This window comes from Podarcis melisellensis (genome assembly GCF_964234715.1).
Source record: "Podarcis melisellensis genome assembly, chromosome: 1".
NCBI lineage: Eukaryota > Metazoa > Chordata > Lepidosauria > Squamata > Lacertidae > Podarcis > Podarcis melisellensis.
The window spans coordinates 124,120,305-124,143,674 of NC_138528.1; the positions used below are offsets into that span (position 1 = coordinate 124,120,305).

Sequence of the window (23,370 nt, forward strand, 5' to 3'; positions counted from 1 at the left end):
CTGGTGGTAAACTCTGCATGATGCAGTCCCGACCACATTGGAAGGGACCCTGAGGATCATCTAGTCCAACCCCCGGCAGTGCAGGAATATGCAGCTGTCCCATACAGGGATCGAACCTGCAACCTTGGTGTTATCAGCACCTTTCACTAACCAACTGAGCTATCCAGTGCTGTAGATACATGGCTGAACCTTGAATGTGTACATATGTTTCTACATAAAAAGCACATAGGTAAAGGTACCCCTGACCATTAGGTCCAGTGGCGGACAACTCTGGGGTCGCGGCACTCATCTCGCTCTATAGGCAAAGGGAGCCGGCGTTTGTCAGCAGACAGCTTCCGGGTCATGTGGCCAGCATGACTAAGCTGCTTCTGGCGAAACAGAGTAACGCACAGAAACACCATTTACCTTCCTGCCAGAGTGGTACCTATTTATCTACTTGCACTTGATGTGCTTTGGAACTGCTAGGTGGGCAGAAGCTGGGATCGAACAACGGGAGCTCGATGCAAGAACTACCTACTCTGGAAGAATGGCAGACAAAGGTGACAGACTTCATGGGACTAGCAGAGATGACCGGCAGAATCCGAGACCAGGGGAAAGAGACAGTGGAAGAGGACTGGAAGAAATTTAAAATATATCTTAAAAATTGTTGTAAAATTGAGGAGTGTTAGGATGTCAAGGGGTATGAAGTAGAGAAATACAGCTGTAACTAATAAATTTGAGGAAAATTAATGAAAAGGAAGTTAATTAGATAAACTGACTAAAGGGTTGCTAAAGAATTTTGGAATAAGGATGCAGCGAAAGGGAGGTATGGGGAAGTCGATATATGTTCAATGTTGTGTTTGTTTTTGTTTTGTGATGTGTCTGTTTTTTATTATCTGTTTGAAAAATTAATAAAAATTTTATTTTAAAAAAAAACGAACGGGAGCTCACCCCGTCGCAGCGATTTGAACCGCTGACCTTCCGATCGGCAAGCCGTAGGCTCTGTGGTTTAGACCACAGCGCCACCCGCGTCCCCATAGAAAGCACATAGTATGACTAAAACATAAATGGAGCCCCCTTGATGGTAACTTAATGAAAATATAAGCTGCATTTCCTACCCAAGCCTGGTCAGCTCCTAGCCCAGGCTGCACAGCCAACCAACGGAAGAATCTTCAGTAACTCAGGGATGGGAAGAAGCACCTGAACGTCTCTGCTTTGCAAATTTACACAACTGAGTGGGCAAAACTGGAAGCCTAGTTTACCGCTCCTTAAGCATCCTTCCTTGTACCCAATGAAAACTGGGCACACAGCAATAATCAAGGATAACTCCAGGGCCAAAGCTGTGGGCATCTTATCACATAATTATTTTTCTACAAATATCCTCTTGATCCGACTTCATTTAAGCAAATGAAGAATCTCCTTCCAGTTGATTATTCCCCATATGTATTGCATCATCTAAAAGTTTTTTTGCTGAGTAAAAAAATGTAACACTCACTCACGGTTTCCTAGTTAAGCTGGCAGGGCTTACTGTACTGTTACCGTATGATTTTACCTGCTTCACTAGCGGCAGATTAAATTTAAAGCAGATCTGAAATCAAACTATGGAGCGCAGCAGTTGCTCCAAGCACTTCCAGGAATAAGCAATAAAAAGGGTGGGGGCAGTACGTGAAGGGATGCCTGATTTGGAGTAACTCCTGCTATCCTGGATAGAACCAATTAGCTTAATGCAACCATCCGAGATGCAGCCTCCTCCAAGAACCCTTTAAAGCACCACTGCCAAACAGCATGGCCAAGCCAGTGCAAAGGATGAAACGCAGGCACACGACATAAGACTGAAGCAAAGCGCAATGTAGCTACTCCATGGAAAAAGGGAAAGTACGAACTCCTCTCCTGGCTGTTATTTCCAAGCCTAAGTTAGGAAAAGCAAACAACCACAGCACATGTTGACATGGCGTTCATAAGAACCAGTCATCCAACATCATCCTTACCCGCCAAAGACATTCCAGAGGATTACACATTATTCTGGTACAATAAATAGTCACAGCAAGAGGGGATGCAGGTAGCGGTAGATCTGACTACTGTATAGGGAAATTTCCTCTCTTTTTTTCTACTTCTATATTTCAACTATTTCCCTGCTTGCAACAAAGAAAACTGACCACGTGGTGAGCCAGTCCTCAGCAAAAGGAGGTGGTGGCTCTCTCCATCCATCACCTGCGACAATCCTCTTCCTTTTCAGAAACTACCAACGCCTCTTCCTCTCCGCATGTTCCACTTGCAGCCGAACCTCAGAAAAGAAACTTTTAAAGGAAGCAAGTCGGAAGTATCTCTACCTCTCCCCCCCCCTCCCAAAAAAAATCTCCCTCTTCTGCATGTACCGAAATACATGCCGGATTTCTCCCACCCTTCCGTGAACATCGCCACAGCTTAAGTGGCCTAGACAGGCGCCCCCAAACTGTGTGGGTTCATGGTTTTCTATTAAAAGGGGGTGGCGCTCGTCGGAGCTGCGCTACACGTGTAACCACATCCCGATCGTAGAGGGATGGAAAAGGAGAGGAGCTGGTTTTTTCTGGCTAGCTCGCAGCAGCAGCAGCATCCCGGGTGCAGCCAGCGAGCCGAGCGGCTGAACACGCGCGGCGGCGCCGGGCGTCACGTGTGAACCCAGCCACCCACCCTCCGGCGGCCAATCCTTACCTTAATGATGCTGCTCCTGCGAGGGGTCGCCCTGGCCGCTTCGAGGAGGACCGCTTCGGGGTCGGCGGCGGCCAGAGACACCCCGCTCCTGCGCTCCCTCCTCCGGGGCGCCTCGGGCTCCGGGAAAGGCTCCGAGTCGCCTTCGCCCGCCGCGGGCGCCGGGGTTGCTTCTGCCATCGCGAAGCGGAGCCGCGTCAACTTCGAGGGGCGCCAGGCTGAATTAAAAAAAAACACCCACCCTTTTCTCCTCTTCCCCCTTCCTAAAGCGCCGCTGAGGCAAGTTTCCGCGAAGGAGACGTCGCGCTCGCCTGCTGCATTTTCTGAGGAAATATGAGGAGAAAAGCTCGCTCGGGCTCAGGCGCCCCTCCGCCGCCGCCGCCGCCGCCGGGGCTCCGTCGCAAGCGGGGAAGGGCAGGGCGGGGAGGCGCTAAACTTGGGACAATGAGGGGAGTTTTGCAGCTGAGGAGAATGGTGAGGCGAGGCGAGAGCTCGCGCACTCCGCCTCCCTCTCCTCCTGCTGCTGCGCGCGCTCTTCGTCCTCTCTTTCCCTCACACCCATTCACCGGCGCGGGGGCCGGCGGTCACGGCCAGGAGGCGCCCCCTATTTCCCGCCCCCTCAGAAGCCACATTTGAGCGCGCACATCTCCGGGCTCCCCGCCGCCGCCGCCGCCGCCAACCGGCAGGAAGTGCCGCCGGTTTCAACTCCCCTCACACACACTCGCGCTTCTCTTTCTTTTCTGTTGTGACAGGGCCGGGGCTTGTGTGTTTTGACAGGCGGAGGCTGACGGGCAGCAGCCCCGACCACTCCGCCGAGGGGAAGCGCTCCGCTCGGCCAATCGCCGCGCCGAGGGGGCGGGGCCGGGGAGGCCCAGAGCGAGCGGAACGCGCTCCCTTCTGGAGATCGCTAGGTTCCCCGAGGGGTTTCGACGGGGCGGGAATGCGCGGGGTTGGAGGGCATTAATTAGCCTTTGGCTAATGAAGCGGCCTTTGACCTTTAAAGTTGTGTATGTTGTGGGGGTTTATTGTTTTTGTTTGTTGTGTTTTTATATTGTCAACTGCCCTGTGATCCTCGCAGGAAGGGCGGTATAGAAATAATAATATTATTATTATTATTATTATTATTATTATTATTATTATTATTATTATTATTATTATTATTACCACTCCCTTCCTCATGCAGGAAACCCACAACTACAGCCCATTTTAATGTCTCTTTTCTCAAAAAGTAACCACCTTTTTAATCATTCAGGTCTACCATTTGCAGCCCTATAATCAGAGATCTGGAGGCCAAGACCACTAAGGAGTCTAACAGCCCATAATGATTTCAAATATAATAACACCATAAAAACTCAAGTCATCGAAAGTTTAAAAGGACCTGTTTTAAAGGGTTTTGAAATTAGAAAGGTAACATTTCCTGGCACCAAAATAGCATGTTGGATATTTCTGGAGGTACTGGGAAAATTGCTATCATAAATAATTAAGGGCATGTCATATCTTACCTTTAGCCAATTTACTGGTGGACATTTGTTCATGCAGTCCATAAATAAACGCCCAGGAAAAAGTGGGTTAGGTTAGCCTAAACTCGCTGTCAGGCTTTGGAGCTGGTGAAGTTCCAGGAAATGATAGGATCTTTAGGCAGATGCAGTATTCATCTCCTCACTTACAAGGATTCATATGGGATGAAAGATGTAACTGTCCCCCCACCAGCACCATCCAGAATTGCCGTATTATCCCAAGGTGACTTGGGAAGAGCTGTTGCTTTCTTCTGATTGTGTTTTCTATGTGCACTGGATAGCTCAGTTGGTTAAAGTGTGGTGCTGATAATGCCAAGGTTGCAGGTTCAGTCCCCATATGGGACAGCTATATATTCCTAAATTGCAGGGGGTTGAACTTCATGATCCTCAGGGTCTCTTCCCAGTTCTATGATTCTACTTTTATGAGAGCTAAGGGATCTCTTTCTCTATTTCCATTTCTGTGGCCAGAATTGGATTAGTAAAGGTAAAGGGACCCCTGACCATTAGGTCCAGTCATGGCCGACTCTGGGGTTGCGGCACACATCTCGCTTTATTGGCCGAGGGAGCCGGCGTACAGCTTCCGGGTCATGTGGCCAGCATGACTAAGCCGCTTCTGGAGAACCAGAGCAGCACACGGAAACACCATTTACCTTCCCGCCGGAGCGGTACCTATCTATCTACCGTACTAGCACTTTGACGTGCTTTTGAACTGCTAGGTTGGCAGGAGCAGGGACCGAGCAACGGGAGCTCACCCTGTCACGGGGATTCAAACCGCCGACCTTCTGATCAGCAAGCCCTAGGCTCTGTGGTTTAGACCACAGCACCACCCGCATCCAATTGGATTAGTAGCCCGGTCTAAATATCTTGACTCACAACAAGAGGCTGCAAGGAAGGATCAGATCAGTGGTACTTGGGACTTATGTACATAAGTCACCCATGTTCAGAAAGTTTCAGAATATTGTTTCATTTATTTTATTTTAGATATCTTTGCCAACGTTTAGAGCAAAGCCCTCACAAGGTGGCTGACATAAAAAGAATAAAACAATATTATGCAGTCATTTTAAACAGTACACATTTCTGTCCCAGCTTCTGCCAACCTAGCATTTCGCAAGTACACCAGTGCAAGTAGATAAATAGGTACTTGCTGCAGTGGGAAGGTAAACAGCGTTTGAGTGCGCTCTGGCTTCCATCACGGTGTCCCGTTGCTCCAGAAGCAGTCTAGTCATGCTGGCCACATGACCCGGAAAGCTGTCTGCAGACAAACAGTGGCTCCCTTGGCCTGAAACGAGATGAGCATTGCACACCATAATCGCCTTTGACTGGACTTAACTATCCAGGAGTCCTTTACCTTTACTTTACTTTAGATTACATGCATAGATTTTTTCTGGAAGTACTAAAGGGTATGCAGTACTGGCACCTTTTTATTCTAAAAGAAATGCACTGCCTACGTGATACTGCACTGTGGTTGGTGTGTCAAGAGAAAAAATACTTTAGCACATTACCCTTTCTCGTGTTCTGTCACAATGTGAAAAACCATGTGCTGATGCATATGGACTTTGGAGAGCATAGCCAGAACCTTCACTCTTTGGTCCTTTGAAGGGCGGTGTACTTTTGAAAGAGTTTAACCGCTTTGAAAAATAGCGCTGAGATCAGGCAAGAAGAAGCTTTTCAGAAACAAGATCGCCCTCTAGCTTTTATCCGTAGAACATTCGCTCAGCAAAAGTTAACGTTGCTCTCAAGGAGCATCCGGATCCTGCAGTCTTCCCTTTATTGGGCTGCCAAATCAGACTTTTCTTCACCATAGGATGACCCTTGGAATCAAATCAGTTTAAATGCTTTGAATTTCGGTTGATGTCAAAGGCTATGAGCTGAACTCAGCATGCGCCAGAAATTATGACACACACCAGGGCTCTCAGCAAGTGTGAGAGAGCCTTGGCTTCGAGATGTTGGAGGGACTGCACAGGTGTTGAGGTGTAACATCCACCGAGCTTGAGCATAGATCAGGAAACATAGACATTTGTTTAATAAGCGAACCCAACAACCAAAACAAATTAAATGCAAAGGCTGCATGCTTTTGACTTAACTTTCTGACTTGACGTAAACCATGGCAGAAACTAAAACAAAACCAACATAGCGTCAAAAGATTTTAAATATCCAGTGACCTTGAAACACCTGGAGAAATCAAAAGGTCTTCAGGTGGTGAAGACAAGAAAGCTGGTGTCAACAGAGCCTTCCAGAGAGGAGCATTCAATAACCAGGGAAACCCGGCAGAAAAGGCAAGCCTTTCTCAAACTCACCTTATTTCTGAATTTAGGAATTTGGAGAAAGGCCTCTGACGATTACCTGAATAATTAGGTGGCTCCTAAAGGGAGGAAATACTCCTTCAGGTATCCAAGACTTCAGCCCTTTAAAACTCCTGTTTTTAAATGTGCTAGGAAATTGACTGGGTGCTGGTGAGTTACAGAATTTCTAAACTGGTGAGATGTGCTCCCCGATTCCAGTCCTGGTTAGCAATCCAGCTGCCGTATTTTGTATTAACCGAAGTTACTGATGTTACTGGGTGCAACAATAAAGAAGTCCAATAACGCAGCGTCAGGGCATGGCAGGATAACTGTGGCAAGGTTGCGTATATCTGTCCAGGACAGTTTGCAGACAGCACACCAGCTATAACTGGTAAACTTTGTGTCCCGGAGGGCTTCTGATTGTCGGATCAGCTCCAAGCTGCAAACATGATCCGCAGGGAAGTGCAACCACGTAGAAATAAGGTAAGAATCTACTGCTTCTTTTTAATTTCCTTCTGGAAAGGTTTTTTTAAAAAACAGCAACAACCTGTATAATTAGTAATAACATTGCTAGTAAAGTAATGTTTGGCAAAAGATATATATATAGTGATGTTGAAGACATGATGTTTCAAACAGTTTTAGGAGGAATGTTCTATTTCTTAGAAAAGTGTGGAGCTTTTTTCAGCTGGACCTCTCAGGTGGGTGCCATTGCCATTATAAGAGAACAAGGGAGAAGTTCATGGTCAGCTCCGACACCTCTTTTTCTAGAAAGATAACACGGGGAAAGTGGATATGCTTTTGCAATTCTGGAATCAAAGAAGTACGGTATTTGTCACAATCGAAGCTTAGAGGTGTAAGAAATTATATTTTAAAAGTACACAAAATGGGCACCCGTGCTTAATCGCATTTTCTTTTTAATGTGAGTCTTATATGAATGGACCACTGAATATGTTTAAGCCTTAATCAATTGCTTGCTAATTGATGGAATGTTTAATGCATGGCATATTTAATGACAACCTATTTCGTGTATTGTGTATATACACTTTTTCCTGTTTGTATCATTTGTGATATAGCATAGCTTAGTGATGGCACCGTTTACAAATGAATATGCTGTGTTCCATCTTTTTGATATATTGGTATATTCATTTCACTCAGAGGCAGCTTATGCTAAAATCTCTCAAGAAATGCAATGAGGCACAAAAATATGAAGTCTGGATCAGAATGCACAGGTCCATTAAATTCACATATGGGTGGTGTTTTTTTCAATTTTATGAAGAAGTATTATGGACTTGTAATGTCAGCTGGTACAATGGAATCTATTTTTAACCTCAGTCTGCGACATAAACCTTAATTTTATACATATAAAATCATAGACTCATAGAAGGGACTATGAGGATTATTTAGTCCAACCTCATGGAATGTTATATGTCAAACTTTCCTCTTTCTCTGTATTTCTTTCTCCTCCTTTCACGGACCTTTCTCGTCTTAAAAATGTCACTTTTTAAAGGGGCAGGGCTCAGCTTACTTGTGGGTAAGCTGAAGACCACTTATCCGTACATCAGAAGATACAGTGGTACCTCGGGTCACATACACTTCAGGTTACATACGCTTCAGGTTACAGACTCTGCTAACCCAGGAATAGTACCTCGGGTTAAGAACTTTGCTTCAGGATGAGAACAGAAATCGTGCTCCAGCGGTGTGGCAGCAGCAGGAGGCCCCATTAGCTAAAGCGGTGCTTCAGGTTAAGAACAGTTTCAGGTTAAGAACGGACCTCCGGAACAAATTAAGTACTTAACCCGAGGTACCACTGTAATGTTGTTTGATAGTGTAGCAGTAATAAACCAAACTGGGGCAGCATTTCATGGAAGTGAACGGGGACGACATGTGAAAATGGACTGCCATTTTACAATGGTACCCACAATGACTACAAACTCACTTCCCTAAGAGTTTATTCAGTGTGTGTTATTGTGCCAATATAATATTATTTTTTCCAGTGTGCACCATTATAATTTTTCCACACAAAAATCCATCAGCCATTTTGTTCCCCATTCACCTAGCTCTCTGGCATCTGTTTGTTCGTATTCACAGCCAGCTTAGACTTAATTGACCTAAAGCAGTTGGTGTCATAATTTTGCCGTTTAACTTCCCCACTTAGCCTCTAGACAATTCATTAATCTTTTTATTAAAAGGTACTAATGTAGATCTGGAGGCGGACAACCTTCATCTACCCCTGGTATTGTGAAAACTGACAATTCATTCTTATCTCTCATCGAAGCAATTACTGAATTACAACAGAATTGGTAATTTGTATCTTGTCATCAGAGCATCGCAAAAGTTTATAACAGGGTGAAAGTAACACAAGGTGACGTTAGCAGAAGTTAACTCGCACTATAATAATGATGATGATAATAATAATAATAATAATAATAATAATAATAATAATAATAATAATAATAAATAACTTATACCCCGCCCTCCCCGGCCAGAGTTGAGCTCAGGGTGGCTAACACCAATAAAATCACAGTAAAAACATAATGGGAGGGGGAAAGAAAAGGACCCCCCCCCCAAAAAAAAACCAATTTAAAATACAAGTTAAAATGCAATTTAAAATGCAGCCTCATTTTAAAAGTAGCCTTTAAAATAAGCTGCAACACACACTATTTCAGAATGCTACATTTCACTGGCAGATCGTAACATGCCCCTCTTAAAAACCTCTTTTAGCAAATAAGAAAATGAAATATTAAAATAAAATGGGATATGGGATAAAATGAATTTATGCAAATCCGAATAAAACCTAAATGAATAAAAGGATAAAACAAACTGAAATTTCCGATTCTTCTGACAAGACACAGCATTCTCTCTTAAGAACTGTCTCCTCTTATCAGTTACTGCAAATAAGACATTGTCCCAGGATTAAAAATATATCAAATTTGTCAGATGCTTTCACTGAAGGATGGGGCCTCACTCTTCACCCACATTAGGAAAATCCCAACTGAATTACAACAGGACATTCCCTGTTATTCCATAGCTTTGTAGGAGATGTGAGGGTTAGCCCATAAGGTCAGCAGTGAACAGTGAGATGAGATGGGGACACTTACCACACACACACACACACACACACACACACACACACACAAATCCATAGCTGTCAACGTTTCGCTTTTTTTAATCCTATTCCCTTATTCCGAATAGGATTCCTTGCAAGAAAAGGGAAAAGTTGACAGCTATGCACCAGTCTCCCATGTCACTGCTGCACACTGGAATGGAAAGGGGTGAGGCAGCAACGAGTTTGCCATGTTGCAAACGCTCCGGGAGAGCTAATTGGGCACGCCTACCGGTGTGTTTGGGACACGGGTGGCGCTGTGGGTTAAACCACAGAGCCTAGGACTTGCCGATCAGACGGTCGGCGGTTCAAATCCCCACAACGGGGTGAGCTCCCATTGCTCGGTCCCTGCTCCTGCCAACCTAGCAGTTCTAAAGCACATCAAAGTACAAGTAGACAAAATAGGTATCGCTCCGGCAGGAAAGTAAACGGCGTTTCCGTGTGCTGCTCTGGTTCGCCAGAAGCGGCTTAGTCATGCTGGCCACAAGACCCGGAAGCTGTACGCCGGCTCCCTCGGCCAATAAAGCGAGATGAGTGCCGCAACCCCAGAGTCGGTCACGACCGGACCTAACGGTCAGGGGTCCCTTTACCTTTACCTTTACCAGTGTGTTTGCACCGTGCAGATCTGACCACCGCTGTGACCCTCTGCATCTATGAAGCAGCCTCACAACCCTACCCTGCTGTCTGCTATTGCATAAGGCTTTTTTAAAAATCCAAGTATTGCTAAATTAATGTGACATCTCTAAAACACAGTGGCATTTGGCATGTGCATATGGGCCTCAGCACAAGTCCATACCGATGGCCGAAGTCATATGTGTGACGTCAGCGAGGGTCGTTTGCTGTTGCACAACTGTACTCGCAGCAATGCTGTCTTAAAACAATTTGCAACGTTTACCTGTCAAGGAGTGTTTCACACACCAATCAAAAGGCACTATTTGCTGCTGATAGAAGTGTGCTGATATGAATCTAATAAAATTAGCATTTGTTATATTCTGTGCTTTTTTTCTGAGGGTACTCAAAAGCATGCAGTACCAGCATACTTTTGTTCTAGAAGAAAAGCACTGCTTATATTCACACTAATCACTGTTTGGTCAGATTTTCTCCCTTCTACAGCCCAAAAGGAACAAATTGCCCTTCCTCTTCATTCTGCAGCACCAGACAAACATGTTGTCCTTGTAGATATGTTGTTCCTAACACAATCAGTGTCTGACGTGTATTAAATTCAAAACTCAGGAAGGCAACCTTGAGTTTCTTTCTCTGTTTGCTTTGTTTGGGCTACAGCTGGCAGGATATACATTTTAAAATAAAGATACCTCGCAAAGAAGCAGAAAACAGAGAAGGACAAGGTCTCATGACACTGTCTGCAATATATTGTTGGTGGATCAGACACTAGAACAGCATGATAGGGAACATGCCCCCCCCCCCGGTAGCATTGTTGGACTACAGTTCCCATAATCCCTGGCCTTGCTGGTTGAGGCATATAGAAGTTGGAGTCCTACAACCTGAGATAAACTCCTAGGAAATTAAAGGAAGAGACTCTCTCCACACAACCCTCCCCGATGTACAGCAGGGCTAGTTCTCCTCTCTTCCTCCGAAAGTCCAACACCATCTCCTTTGTCTTGCTGATATTAAGGTGCAAGTTGTTCCCTAGGCACCATGTAGAAGAAGGACATGATGTAATACTCTCCTCTATTGTTCATCCCCATTTTTGAATAATGGAGGCTCTATTTATCTACATATGGAACAACTGATTGGTTTAAAATTGGGAAAGGAGTACAGAACCACTGTATAACAGTGCCCCCAGCTCCCAGTCCCTCTAGATGGTCCAGAAGGATGGTATGGTCGATTGTATCACAGGCCGCTGAGAGATCCAGCAGAACTAGGAAGCAGCTCTCACCTTTGTCCCTAGCTTGCCGGAGATCATCAACCAGTGCGACCAAGGCAGTTTCAGTCCCATGATGAGGCCTGAATCCCGATTGGAAGGGATCCAAATGGTCCGCATCCTCCAGGCATGCCTGGAGTTGTTCAGCAACCACGTGCTCAATCACCTTGCCCAAGAATGGAAGATTTGAGACTGGGCGATAGTTGGCCATACTGGTTTTTTAAGAAGTGGTTTAATGACCGCCTCTTTCAGCGGATCTGGGAATGTTCCCTCACAGAGGGAAGCATTCACCACCCCGCAGAGCCCATCGCCCAGCCCTTCCCAGCTTGCTTTTATTAGCCAGGATGGGCAAGGATCAAGGAGACAGGTGGTTGGCTTCACGCGTCCAAGCAGCCTGTCCACATCGTCGGGGGTAACAGATTGAAATTGATTCCATGCAACTTGACCAGACAGGGCTCTAGACAGCATCTTAAAAAGCAGAGATATCACCTTGCCAACAAAGGTCTGTATAGTTAAAGCCATGGTTTTCCCAATAGTGATGTATGGAAGTGAGAGCTGGACCGTAAAGAAGGCTGATCGCCGAAGAATTGATACTTTTGAATTATGGTGCTGGAGGAGACTCTTGAGAGTCCCATGGACTGCAAGAAGATCAAACCTATCAATTCTGAAGGAAATCAGCCCTGAGTGCTCACTGGAAGGACAGGTCCTGAAGCTGAGACTCCAATACTTTGGCCACCTCATGAGAAAAGAAGACTCCCTGGAAAAGACCCTGATGTTGGGAAAGATGGAGGGCACAAGGAGAAGGGGACGACAGAGGACGAGATGGTTGGACAGTGTTGTCGAAGCTACAAACATGAGTCTGACCAAACTGCGGGAGGCAGTGGAAGACAGGAGTGCCTGGCGTGCTCTGGTCCATGGGGTCACGAAGAATCGCACACGACTAAATGACTAAACAACAACAAATTTATCTACATATCTTGACACATTTCTCTGATGAAAATAGGGACGTCCCATTTCATAATAATTTTATTATTTATACACTGCCTATTTGACTGGGTTGCCCCAGCCACTCTGGGCGGCTTCCAACACATATAAAAACATAACAAAACATTAAACATTTTAAAACTTCCCTATAGAATGCTGCCTTCAGGTGCCTTCTAAAGGTTATCTCCTTAGCTCGGGAGTCACATAACTCATAAACCTCAAATAAATATCCAATGAAAATAGGGACGTCCTTCCATACCCTCCAACATTTCTCTGATGAATATAGAGACGTCCTAAGGAAAAGTGGGACATTCCAGGATCAAATCAGAAACTGGGATGGCTTTTGTAAATCCGGGACCGTCCCTGGAAAATAGGGGCACTTGGAGGGTTTGCTAATATCCATTGATAGACCTGTATTCCATTAATCTGTATAATCCGTATTTAATCACCCTCTGAAGATGGTCATTCAAATAGGACTGGAACAGCTGCAAAACAGTGCTAGCCACACCAACTGAGACAGCTGCTCCAGAAGAATACCATGGTTCATGGTATGAAAAAGTGTTGAAGGATCAAGGAGGATTAACAGGGACACATTTTCCCTTTCTCTCTCCTGATAAAGGTGTAGGGTGACAAAGATAATTTCCATTGCCTGAACTTTGCTTTAAATTGATCTAGAAATCAGTTTTATCCAAGATAGCTTCGGTTGGACCACAACACTATTTTCTTTTGGGTGTCTCCTGAAACTGTGGGTGGGATTCACCTAACATGCCCCATCTGTGGCAGCCCTGGGCAGTGACTTGCACAAAGGGCTTTCCCACTTCTTCCCCCCAAGTCCCTGAAATTGGCTCGGAGGGGTCAGGAGAAGCCCCAGAACAGCACATGAACGGAGGAGACTGGGGATTGTTCCACCTGGCAAACTGAAATGCAACATTCATTGTAGCTCTACGTTGAATTCCACCATGTTTTATTTAGACAGGCCTTTAAGATGAGAATTTATTTTACCAACCAGTATTTTATTTATTGATGGTGCTTTCATTGATCTTATTGCAATGCTGTGTTCTAATACGTTCTGCCTTGATAATTTATTTATTTTTAGTACAGTGCATTCTATAAATATGTAAGTAAGTAAGTAAACAAATAAACGTAAAATGCTTTTTAGGTGCCCTTCCTCAGAGAAGTGTACAAAAATACAGAAACAATTTGCACAGCATATAAATATGTTAATGACAAACAACAAAACCAAAAGTAGTCCAAAACCATAAAACTAAAACATGGGGGGGAAGCAGTTTTGACTAACATTCCATCTAAAGCTCTGGGCAATAACTACCAGTAAAAGGGGCAGAGAGGAAGGATGAAAGAGAGTGGTAAATTATGTCCAAAATGAGAATGCAAAAAGAAATGATAGAATAATGTCAGTATTTTTCATAAGATTATGCAAGTTTCTGCCTCTGTTTGCTACCATTTTGTTAACACGAGCTGGCCTGGGACCATTGTTTTTTTATTTGTGGGTCTCAGTCGCTTTTGGCTGTCTTAAGTAGGCCCTGCATGTAGCAAGACTGAGAACCTGTGTGTTATGTACTGAAGTTCTCACCCTGGGCCAGCAGGGGGATACTGTAGATAGTTTTCACTCAAGTCTGCATATGCAAATAAGGGGTTGAAAGTGACATTCAGTGATTGGATAGTTACAGAAAGTGTTACAGTTGCGTTGTAGTGGAGCTCTATATAAGCAGGCTGGCTGAACCCTTCAGTTCAGTTCAGTTCAGTTCTGGCCTGTGAATAAACGAGAGCAGTTTGAAGAATCGCTGTGTCGTCTGATATGTTCACCCATAACCTAACACTGTGTCCATCCAAAAATGTGATGTTGTACCGTCACACATTTTCTGAATGTACATATGACAATGCAGAGGTGGTCAGTGTGGTGGCCTCAGATGTTTTAGACTGCAACTCCCAGCATCCCTGGCCACTGGAGCAGATGATTGTACTCCGCAAAATCTGGAGGGAACATTAGCTACCCCTGAGATAAAGATACAACAGGAAATTTGTTTCTTTTTTAATCCACTTGTCTGCTTTTGCCACCTTGCTTGAATGTAGTCCACTTTTCTTAACCCCTTATGCTATTCCATTCTGCTATTCTACTAGTATGGTGGCATCTCAGACTGCAGTCCTATGCATACTTACCTGTGCATCTCAGTATTTGCTTCACTGAACTAAGACTCAAGCCCTCTGGCAAGAACTTGGTTCCTATTGCTGTGCTTGTATAATCAATCCGGTTTGGAGCTAGTAAAAAACTGTTAAGATTCTTCCACCTAACTAATACGTCAGTCTTCTACACACTTACCTGAGAGTAGATGGAATTTACATGTATAAACTTGGGCTGCATATTGCTGTTCATGGTGCGGCCAGAAGATACAAGTTTGGCAGCCAAGTTAACCTCCTTCGCTTCTTACTTCTAATGCATTTGTTCTCATTTTCTGCACTCCTTTTGTGTAAGAATGATGCATCACTCTTCCATCTTTTCTCTTTTGATGACTTCTGACTTTAGTGACATTTCTCTCACTCCCAGTCCTTCCTGCCCAGTTTTTAATTATCATTCTGATTTCATTTTCTCACTTTTATGGAAACCTTAGGTGTTTATTTCAATTACATTTAACAACTGGTACTAGGACTTGTGCATCGGTCTGTGACTTTGTTTTTCCTAGAAGGCAAATTTTGGGGATGCGGGTGGTGCTGTGGTCTAAACCACTGAGCCTTTTGGGCTTGCCGAACAGAAGGTTGGCGGTTCAAATCCCAGCAACGGGGTGAGCTCTGGTTGCTCTGTCCCAGCTCCTGCCAACCTAGCAGTTCGAAAGCACACCAATGCAAGTAGATAAACAGGTACCGCTGCAACGGGAAGGTAAACGGCGTTTCTGTGCACTCTGATTTCCGTCACGGTGTTCCGTTGCGCCAGAAGTGGTATAGTCGTGCTGGCCACATGACCCGGAAAGCTGTCTGTGGACAAATGCCAGCTCCCTTGGCCTGAAAGCGAGATGAGCGCAGCAACCCCACAGTTGCCTCTGACTGGACTTAACCGTCCAGGGGTCCTTTACCTTTTTTTTATAAGGCACAGTGAGAGAGATGTCAGCCACAACAACACAGTGGCATTTTACATATTGGATCCAGTTTATCATGAAAACTCTTGCATCTCTCCTCTCTACTACCATTCCTGTTGAAGCCTGGCTGTCAACCAGCCTGGAATCAGGTGTGCGTGTGTGTGATTGTTGGCAAAACGATACCCTGAAAGGGGGAGGAGGATTGCAAGTGTCAGAAAGCAAACAGCACGCAGGAAGGGATCTGCAGCCAGCAGCTAGATGCTGCCACCTCCTGCTGCTCCGGGCTTAGAAATAAGATACTACCCCTGCTACTGCTCTTGGTCAGGCCAAGGTGTAATAATTCTCACTGCGCAGAGGTGAGTCCCCCCCCCCCCCCGCTTTGTGGTTTGTGTATGCAGGAGGATCTATGTAACTCTTGAGAGCTGAGCGTGTGTATTTCAGGACAGCAAGTTTCTCGGAGTGAGTGACAGCAGCAACAGGACAAGGGGAGGTGGCAGAGAGTCTTCTTTCCCAAGCATGGCAAATAAACGCTGGTCTCTTCTAAGCAGCACTAGGGGCGGAAGCTAAAACTACAGATAAGCAATGCAAGGATAATTCGGAACGGTATGGGCATGAGGGAACCGGTGGTGATGATTTTTGGGGCAGGGGTAGGAGGGAGGCTAGGAGGTGCAATGGATTGAAGGGGCAGGGTAGGCTTTCAAGGAGGGGACAGAGTTTATGTAATCCTGGGGTGCAGGCTGAGATGTTACAGAAAGTGGCAAAAGGAAGGACCGACAGGCAACAAATGAAGGGGAATAAGTAATGTGAACTGTTTAAATTGCACGATGCAATATGAAAATATGGAATTGTATACTCTTTTGGCAGCTGAGATGTTGAGCTATCTTCCTCCTCAATATTCTCCTGAAAAATGCTTGGTTTTGCAACCTTAAGATCTCTCCCTATAGGCTAGTCCATAATGGGTGAAGACATTCAAATGAATTCTGTAGCTGTAATGGGTGAGGAGGACCAATGTCAGAGCTTTGTGACTGCATGTAAGCTGATTTGTTAGGATGTGTTAGTTGGACCAACGATTAAATACTGCTGATGTGTAACGATTAACATACATAATTGCTGTCTAGCAATACAAGGCCGAAAGAAGAATGTGGGTTCAGCTACAAAATACCCACAGATGTCAGTTTATCAACAGGCCAGCTTTTTACTAGTCCGTATATAATTTTTCTTCAAGCCATTTGATAGAAGGGAAGAATATAAAATCAGAAAAAAACCCTTTTGTGTCTCTGTTTTCATTGTTAGTGCTCACATGTATTTCCAGGAGTAAAGGCTGACTTGCCTCAGAATGTTGTGAAGTACCTAAAGCTCATGCTATTAAAAAAAAAGACAGACTTCCTTCCTTGACCTTTTTGCCACTACCAACTTGCATAGCTATAACCCTAATTTTTTTACTCAGATTAATTTATGGCTGAAAGAATTAAGGGTGAGAGCACACTGGACACGCTTGGAGACACTTGTCCTTAAGGTGCCAGGATTTCTGAAGTCAGAAGCTGAAAATCCTATATATAAATTATGGTAGCATTTGTGTGGAGGCCATTTTTGGTAGAAAGTATGGGCTGCCGAGTGGCAACTAACACAAAATAGTCTTACGGGAGAGATGCGTAGAGATGTACAGTGGTACCTCGGGTTACATATGCTACAGGTTACAGACTCCGCTAACCCAGAAATAGTGCTTCAGGTTAAGAACTTTGCTTCAGGATGAGAACAGAAATCATGCTCCGGCGGCGCGGCGGCAGCAGGAAGCCCCATTAGCTAAAGTGGTGCTTCAGGTTAAGAACAGTCTCTGGTTAAGTACAGACCTCTGGAACGAATTAAGTACTTAACCTGAGGTACCACTGTATACGATATTAATCCACAATGTGGCAGCTAGACTGGTGACTGGGAGCGGCCGCCAGGACCACATCACACTGGTCCTGAGAGATCTGCATTGGCTCCCAGTACGTTGCCGAGCACAATTCAAAGTGTTGGTGCTGACCTTTAAAGCCCTAAACGGCCTCGGTCCAGTATATCTGAAGGAGCGTCTCCTCTCCCATCGTCCATCCCGGACACTGAGGTCCAGCACCGAGGACCTTCTGGCGGTTCCCTCATTGCGAGAAGTGAGGCTACAGGGAACCAGACAGGGCCTTCTCGGTAGTGGCACCCTCCCTGTGGAACGCCCTCCCATCAGATGTCAAATAAATAAACTATATTACTTTTAGAAGACATCTGAAGGCAGTCCTATTTAGGGAAGTTTTTAATGTTTAATGCTGTATTGTTTTTAATATTTGATTGGGAGCTGCCCAGAGTGGATGGGGAAACGCAGCCAGATGGGCGGGGTATAAATATATTATCATTATTATTATTATTATTATTATTATTATTATTATTATTATTATTATTATTAAGCAATATGGCAGCAAGTATAGGGAAGCCTTTTAACGTGTAATGTTTTACGTGTTATGTTTTTCTATATGTTGGAAGCCGCCCAGAGTGGCTGGGGCAATCCTGTCAGATGGGTGGGGTACAATTATTATTATTATTAGCGTTAAAAGTGCTGTTCCAGCGCGCATATACTTGAGGGAAATGCTTGATGCTGCTGTGTGTGTTAGGCCTAAACCAGCCAGGATAATAGTGATAGCATTTCTGATACAGCCATATGGATGTGCTTGTGAATAACCTGAAACTAACAAGACTTGTGCTTTCATATTTGGATTGTATTTGCCTCTGAGGTCTGCTCAGAAACCTGAATGGAAATAAGTGTGAGATCTTCAAAGTCGTTCCTCTCTTCCTGCCTAGAGATTACACGGCTCACAACTGGTCATGGATGAAAGCCGAGTTTCTGGGCTTCCAGAAAGTAAGACTTAGGTGTAATTTGGGGGGCCAGGAGGCCAAATAAATCTACCGCCCGCCTAACTTTCAGGCTCCGTCGAGTCCCCTAAACACAACCTCAAACCCGCTTTTACCCCACCTCTCCGCCCAGCCGAGGCTACCACCACGTGTGGGGAGCGCGAGTTTGCCGCGCCCGCCCGCCCCCCGTTTTGCCCCAACTCCCGCTTCGCCCTGGGGCTGCGTTGAGGGAGAAGAGCTGCGTGCGCGGAACGTGCCCGCCGGGAGACGCCAAGGCCGCCGTGTATACGCGCGCGCGAGGGGAAGAGATGGAGCCCGACCCCTCGGTTAGTATTATGAGGGGGGGGGGGCCAGGCCGCCAATGGGCTGGGGTTGGCCCGCCGGAGAGGCTCCTGAGGAAACCGTTGGGGCAGGTTATCTAAACACGGTTGCGGCCGGGCAGCTCTGACGTGACGGCGGCAAAAAAGGGCGTTTTATTAGGCGGTGGCGTTATTTTGTGGGGGTGGGCGAGCGAGAGGCGGGTAAGAGAGAGGGCGCGAAATCTCCTCAGAAGCCTCGACGGCGGTTTCCCGCCAAAACCGGCGAGCGAGGCCCATAACGCTCCCGCTCCCTCCCCGCTTTTGGTCACGAGACAGGCGTTGGCCACGCCCTCCCTCCGTCAGCACGAGCCCCTTCCCGCTTTTATCCTTCTTCCTAAGATCCAGCCCCGGCCAACCGCCGTGCTCGCGCCAGCTGCCTTTCTCCCCCAGAGCTAGCGCTCCTTTTGCGCGTGCGCCCTAACGGCGGGAGAAGGGCGGTTGGAGGGGGGGGGGGGAGCGAGGTTCTGTCCCGCCAATAGATGCCGCGAAAAAGCCGAGGAAAAGTCAATGCGAGGCGCTCCTAATTCCCCCTCATTCCTTCTGTAAGTGCTTCCTTCTCTCCGCCCGCCACTTTTCGACGCCCTTCTGGCACTCATTGGTTGTTGTGTCGGCCTTTCCCGCTTTGCCCCTCTTTCTCCCCCCCCCCGTCCCCTTTTTAGCTTCTAAAACGGTGTTTCCAAACAGCTGTTTTTGGACTACAACTCCCATCATCCCTAGCTAGCAAGACCAGTGGTCAGGCACGGTCTTACTAGCTAGACGCGGGTGGCGCTGTGGGCTAAACCACAGAGACTAGGACTTGCCGATCAGGAGGTCAGCGGTTCGAATCCCCGCAACGGGGTGAGCCTCCCATTGCTCACTCCTGCCAACCTAGCAGTTCGAAAGCACATCAAAGTGCAAGTAGATAAATAGGTATCGCTCCGGCAGGAAGGTAAACGGCGTTTCCGTGCACTGATCTGGTTCGCCAGAAGCGGCTTAGTCATGCTGGCCACATGACCCGGAAGCTGTACGCCGGATCCCTCGGCCAATAAAGCGAGATGAGCGCTGCGACCCCAGAGTCGGTCACGACTGGACCTAATGGTCAGGGGTCCCTTTGGATTACAACTCCCATCATCCCTAGCTAGCAAGACCAGTGGTCAGGCGCAAGAGCCTGGTCAGGCTTTATGTAAGGGGGGAGCAGAACCTCAGTTAAGTATTAGTTATTGATTTACATGTTTTTGGGGAAGCTGCCCCCCTTGTCTCCACCCATGGTCAGGGATAATGGGAATTTGGTAGTCCAAAAGCAGCTGAAGACCCAAGTTTGGGAAATACTGTGGAATCTAGAACAAGAGAGAGAAAGAAATAATAAAATTAAGGGAGAGCATCCGCTTTCTAGTTAATAGTACCGCGAAGACCTTTGCAGTGCCAAGTTGGTAACTTAACTGTGGCACTAGGGAATTTATTAGATATGCCTTTCTCATTTGGTGGGTGTGTTTCACACGTGGTTTTGGATCTGCATTTGGCGATTTGAATATAAAAATGAGAAGTCTGATTGCAGATTTATTTGCTAATGCCGGATGAAAAGGCGGAGTTCCTCTCGGTACTTCCAACTCGTGACATCTTTTGGCCTACTTTTGGTTTGTTAGTTTTCAATCAGTTATGTACATGGAATCTCCCAGTCCTTTTTACAAAGAGTTATTGATTGACTGATTGATTGATTGATTGAATTTATATACCGCCCTATACCCAGAAGTCTCAGGGTGGTTCACAGAAATGACCACAATATATAAAACCAAAATAAAAACAGTAACCCAATAACACCCCCCCAAAGTGTTGGGGTGGGGAATACAAACACAGATTTTAATGAGTATACAATATGACAAAATACAAAAGTAGTAAACAAAACATCCTGGGTGATTTTTTAAGAACGGCTTCATCTGGAGCTGCAAATGTCCCAGTAACCGAAACTGCACCAGTAATCTTCCCTGGGGAGACAATACATGAGGTGGGGTGCTACAATAGAAAAGGCTCTATCCTGGGTCAATCCCATATATACACAGAAAGGTTTCTGATGAGGATCTTAATAGCACGGCAGGTTCAGATGGAAAAATGCAGTACTTACCCCAGCAAGGATGGAGTTCCATGTATATTGAACATACTGAAAACCCTTGTTTTCTTGGTACCTCTACATATCCGAAAGAATCATATTTTTGGTAACACATATGCCATGAAGAAAATGCCTCAAAATCATTATTTGTTTTATGAAGAGTGTCTCCATTTAAAGAGAACTTGATATTTTGGTTAGATTGAAGAGGTGAGGGGTGTTTCTCTGTTATTTGCTGGATTGAATGAAATATCAGAACAGTTCCTTCGCCACTACCACTCTGCTCCAATCACAGGTAGAGGACAGCAACTTGTTGCATTGCTCTTTGAGAATGCTTGGAATGCCTCATAGGTATTTCATATCTGATGGGACAATCTACCATCCTTTTCTCCAGTTTGAGGCTTGGGAATAGGCAAGGGCTTGCCACATGCAGTATGTCAAGCAAAACTGTGCACCCCTTTTTCTTTATACATGTGGAGACTTAGCATATGTACAAAAACATGCAGAGTTCTGTATGTTCAACAGATGTGGAAATCCATCATGGGTTTTCTCATGTGTAAAACTTGCTATTGCTAAAACTAAATTTGTAAGTACTGTACAGCGGTATCTCGGGTTACAGAAGCTTCAGGTTACGCTATTTTGGGTTGTGCACCGTGCCAAACCTGGAAGTAGCGGAACGGGTTACTTCCAGGTTTTGGTGCATGCACAAAAGCGCTAAATCACGCTTTGCACATGCGCAGAAGCACCGAATCACAATCCACGTGTGCGCAGAATGGTGCGGGTTGCAAACGTGCCTCCCGCACGGATCATGTTCGCAACCCGAGTATCCACTGTAAATGTAATGCCAGGAACAGATTCAGGCCCAAACAATATGCTACTCACAAACACCTTTAGAAAAAGAGAAGCTGTTTTGAAGTGGAACTTACCGGTAACCTCTTCCTTCCCGCCCTCTGTTTCACTTCTCCAAATTGCCATGCATGTTTTGAGAAGTCACCAGGGTTCAAGCAGTTGCAGTTGAGGCCTCAATATGTATGTTCAGTGTTATGGCTAGAAGAAAGGAGGAAGATTTTAGAACCTTTGAAATCCACATATTCATAAAGTCCATTTATTCAGTAGGTCCCACTGTGGAGGTTTCTCACTAGGACATTAGTTTAGGATTGTAGTACTAGGTAAGTAAACAAAAACCCCAGCCTGATAGAAAGGACAGCCAATTTTATTGTATTATATTTTTCTTACTGAAATCTTCAAGAAATTACGGGCTTAAAATAATGCTCTGCATTGCCTTACTTGAAATTCTGCCTTCTTATCTACATTACCTTGCATTATTTTGTATTTTTGAATTAAATTAGTTCTTCATAATAGCACTTCATCCTTGTGTTCTGAATTAAATGCTCATTGCCTTAGGCTTCTTCCTCTCACCCTGTCATCTAATGATTGCTGTTATGCAGACAGTAAAGATGTGCTATGAATTTGTGTATTCCCATTGCATTTTTAAGTGTTTATCATCACAACCAAAATACAGATAAGTAATATACAGGAGCAGATTGCAGTCTTGAATTACCATTATGAGAGTACAGTAATGTTTTGTGTTGCAGTAAGAAATTATGTTGTGGGGAGCGCTTCAGTGCTGAAACTGAAAATACAGTATTAATGTTTTTCTCTTAATGGCATATATGCACGTAACATACGTAGTAAAAGATTTCATTGTTAATAACATTAGAAGAAAGGACATGATTTTGTCTATTATGAGATCTCTGGTTGTGTAGGCAGCAACTATTTTAGGCGCTGATGTGCAGGTCCTTTTTGCCCTGGGAGAGTATGGGGAGTGGGAATGGAACCCCCAGGCGAAATGGTCTCTACCCTTACAGTGGAACCTCCGGATATGAACTTAATTGGTTCCTGGGGTCTGTATATACCCCCCAAAAGTCTGCATCTGGAGGCGTTTTTTCACACGTGCACGGCACGATAGAGCGCTTCTGGGTTTGCCGCATTCGCAACCCAAAAGTTACTTTACCTGAAGGTAACATAACCCGAGGGTCCACTGTACTTCCTTTTACATAACCTTGCTTTGTGCTCTTAAGTTATTGTGGGGAAAAGAGCGCTAACTTTATAATTTTACCGGATAAAATAGATGAAAGCTACTCTGCGGTTCTTTTGGTTCTGATTAGTTTGATATGGTCTGTGTGCTTAACCGATTAGCTATTTAAAACTCCATTTTTAAACCAGAAAATACACTTTAAAAATGTCTGAATTGTTCCATGGAAATGTTCCCAGCCAATATCTCAAAAAAGAGTCTTGGTTTTTCACAAGCTGCAGTAGATTTTAAGAGGGTCGCAGGTGGCGCTGTGGTCTAAACCACTGAGCCTCTTGGGCTTGCTATTTGTAAGGTCAGCAGTTCAAATCCCTGTGAAGGGGTGAGCTCCAGTTGCTTTGTCCCAGCTCCTGCCAATCTAGCAGTTCAAAAGCATACCAGCATGAGTAGATAAATAGGTAGTGCTTTGGCGGGAAGATAAACAGCTTTTCCGTGCGC

General features: G+C 45.3%; 3 protein-coding genes across 10 annotated transcripts in view; 1 reads left to right on the forward strand and 2 right to left on the reverse strand.

Annotated features, from left to right (window-relative positions):
• Positions 1 to 3,399, reverse strand: part of PLCL1 (phospholipase C like 1 (inactive)) — a 184,669-nt gene extending 181,270 nt beyond the window's left edge. The window contains exon 1 of the mRNA XM_081906701.1: positions 2,671 to 3,399. Within this exon, the coding sequence (XP_081762827.1) occupies positions 2,671 to 2,847 (177 nt within the window). The 5' untranslated portion in view covers positions 2,848 to 3,399. The remainder of the gene's footprint in view (positions 1 to 2,670) is intronic.
• LOC309374741 (uncharacterized protein) overlaps positions 1 to 23,370 on the reverse strand; it is a 235,482-nt gene that overhangs the window by 52,985 nt on the left and 159,127 nt on the right. The window lies entirely within an intron of this gene.
• BOLL (boule homolog, RNA binding protein) overlaps positions 15,726 to 23,370 on the forward strand; it is a 37,014-nt gene continuing 29,369 nt past the window's right edge. For 5 of the 8 annotated variants that reach the window (XM_081898478.1, XM_081898473.1, XM_081898474.1 and 2 more), the window contains exon 1: positions 18,575 to 18,727. In XM_081898478.1, the coding sequence (XP_081754604.1) occupies positions 18,710 to 18,727 (18 nt within the window). In that variant the 5' untranslated portion in view covers positions 18,575 to 18,709. Of the gene's footprint in view, positions 15,881 to 15,978; positions 16,128 to 18,574; positions 18,728 to 19,148; positions 19,303 to 23,370 lie in introns of those variants that run through there. The other 3 variants (XM_081898477.1, XM_081898476.1, XM_081898475.1) reach the window with 3 other exon arrangements.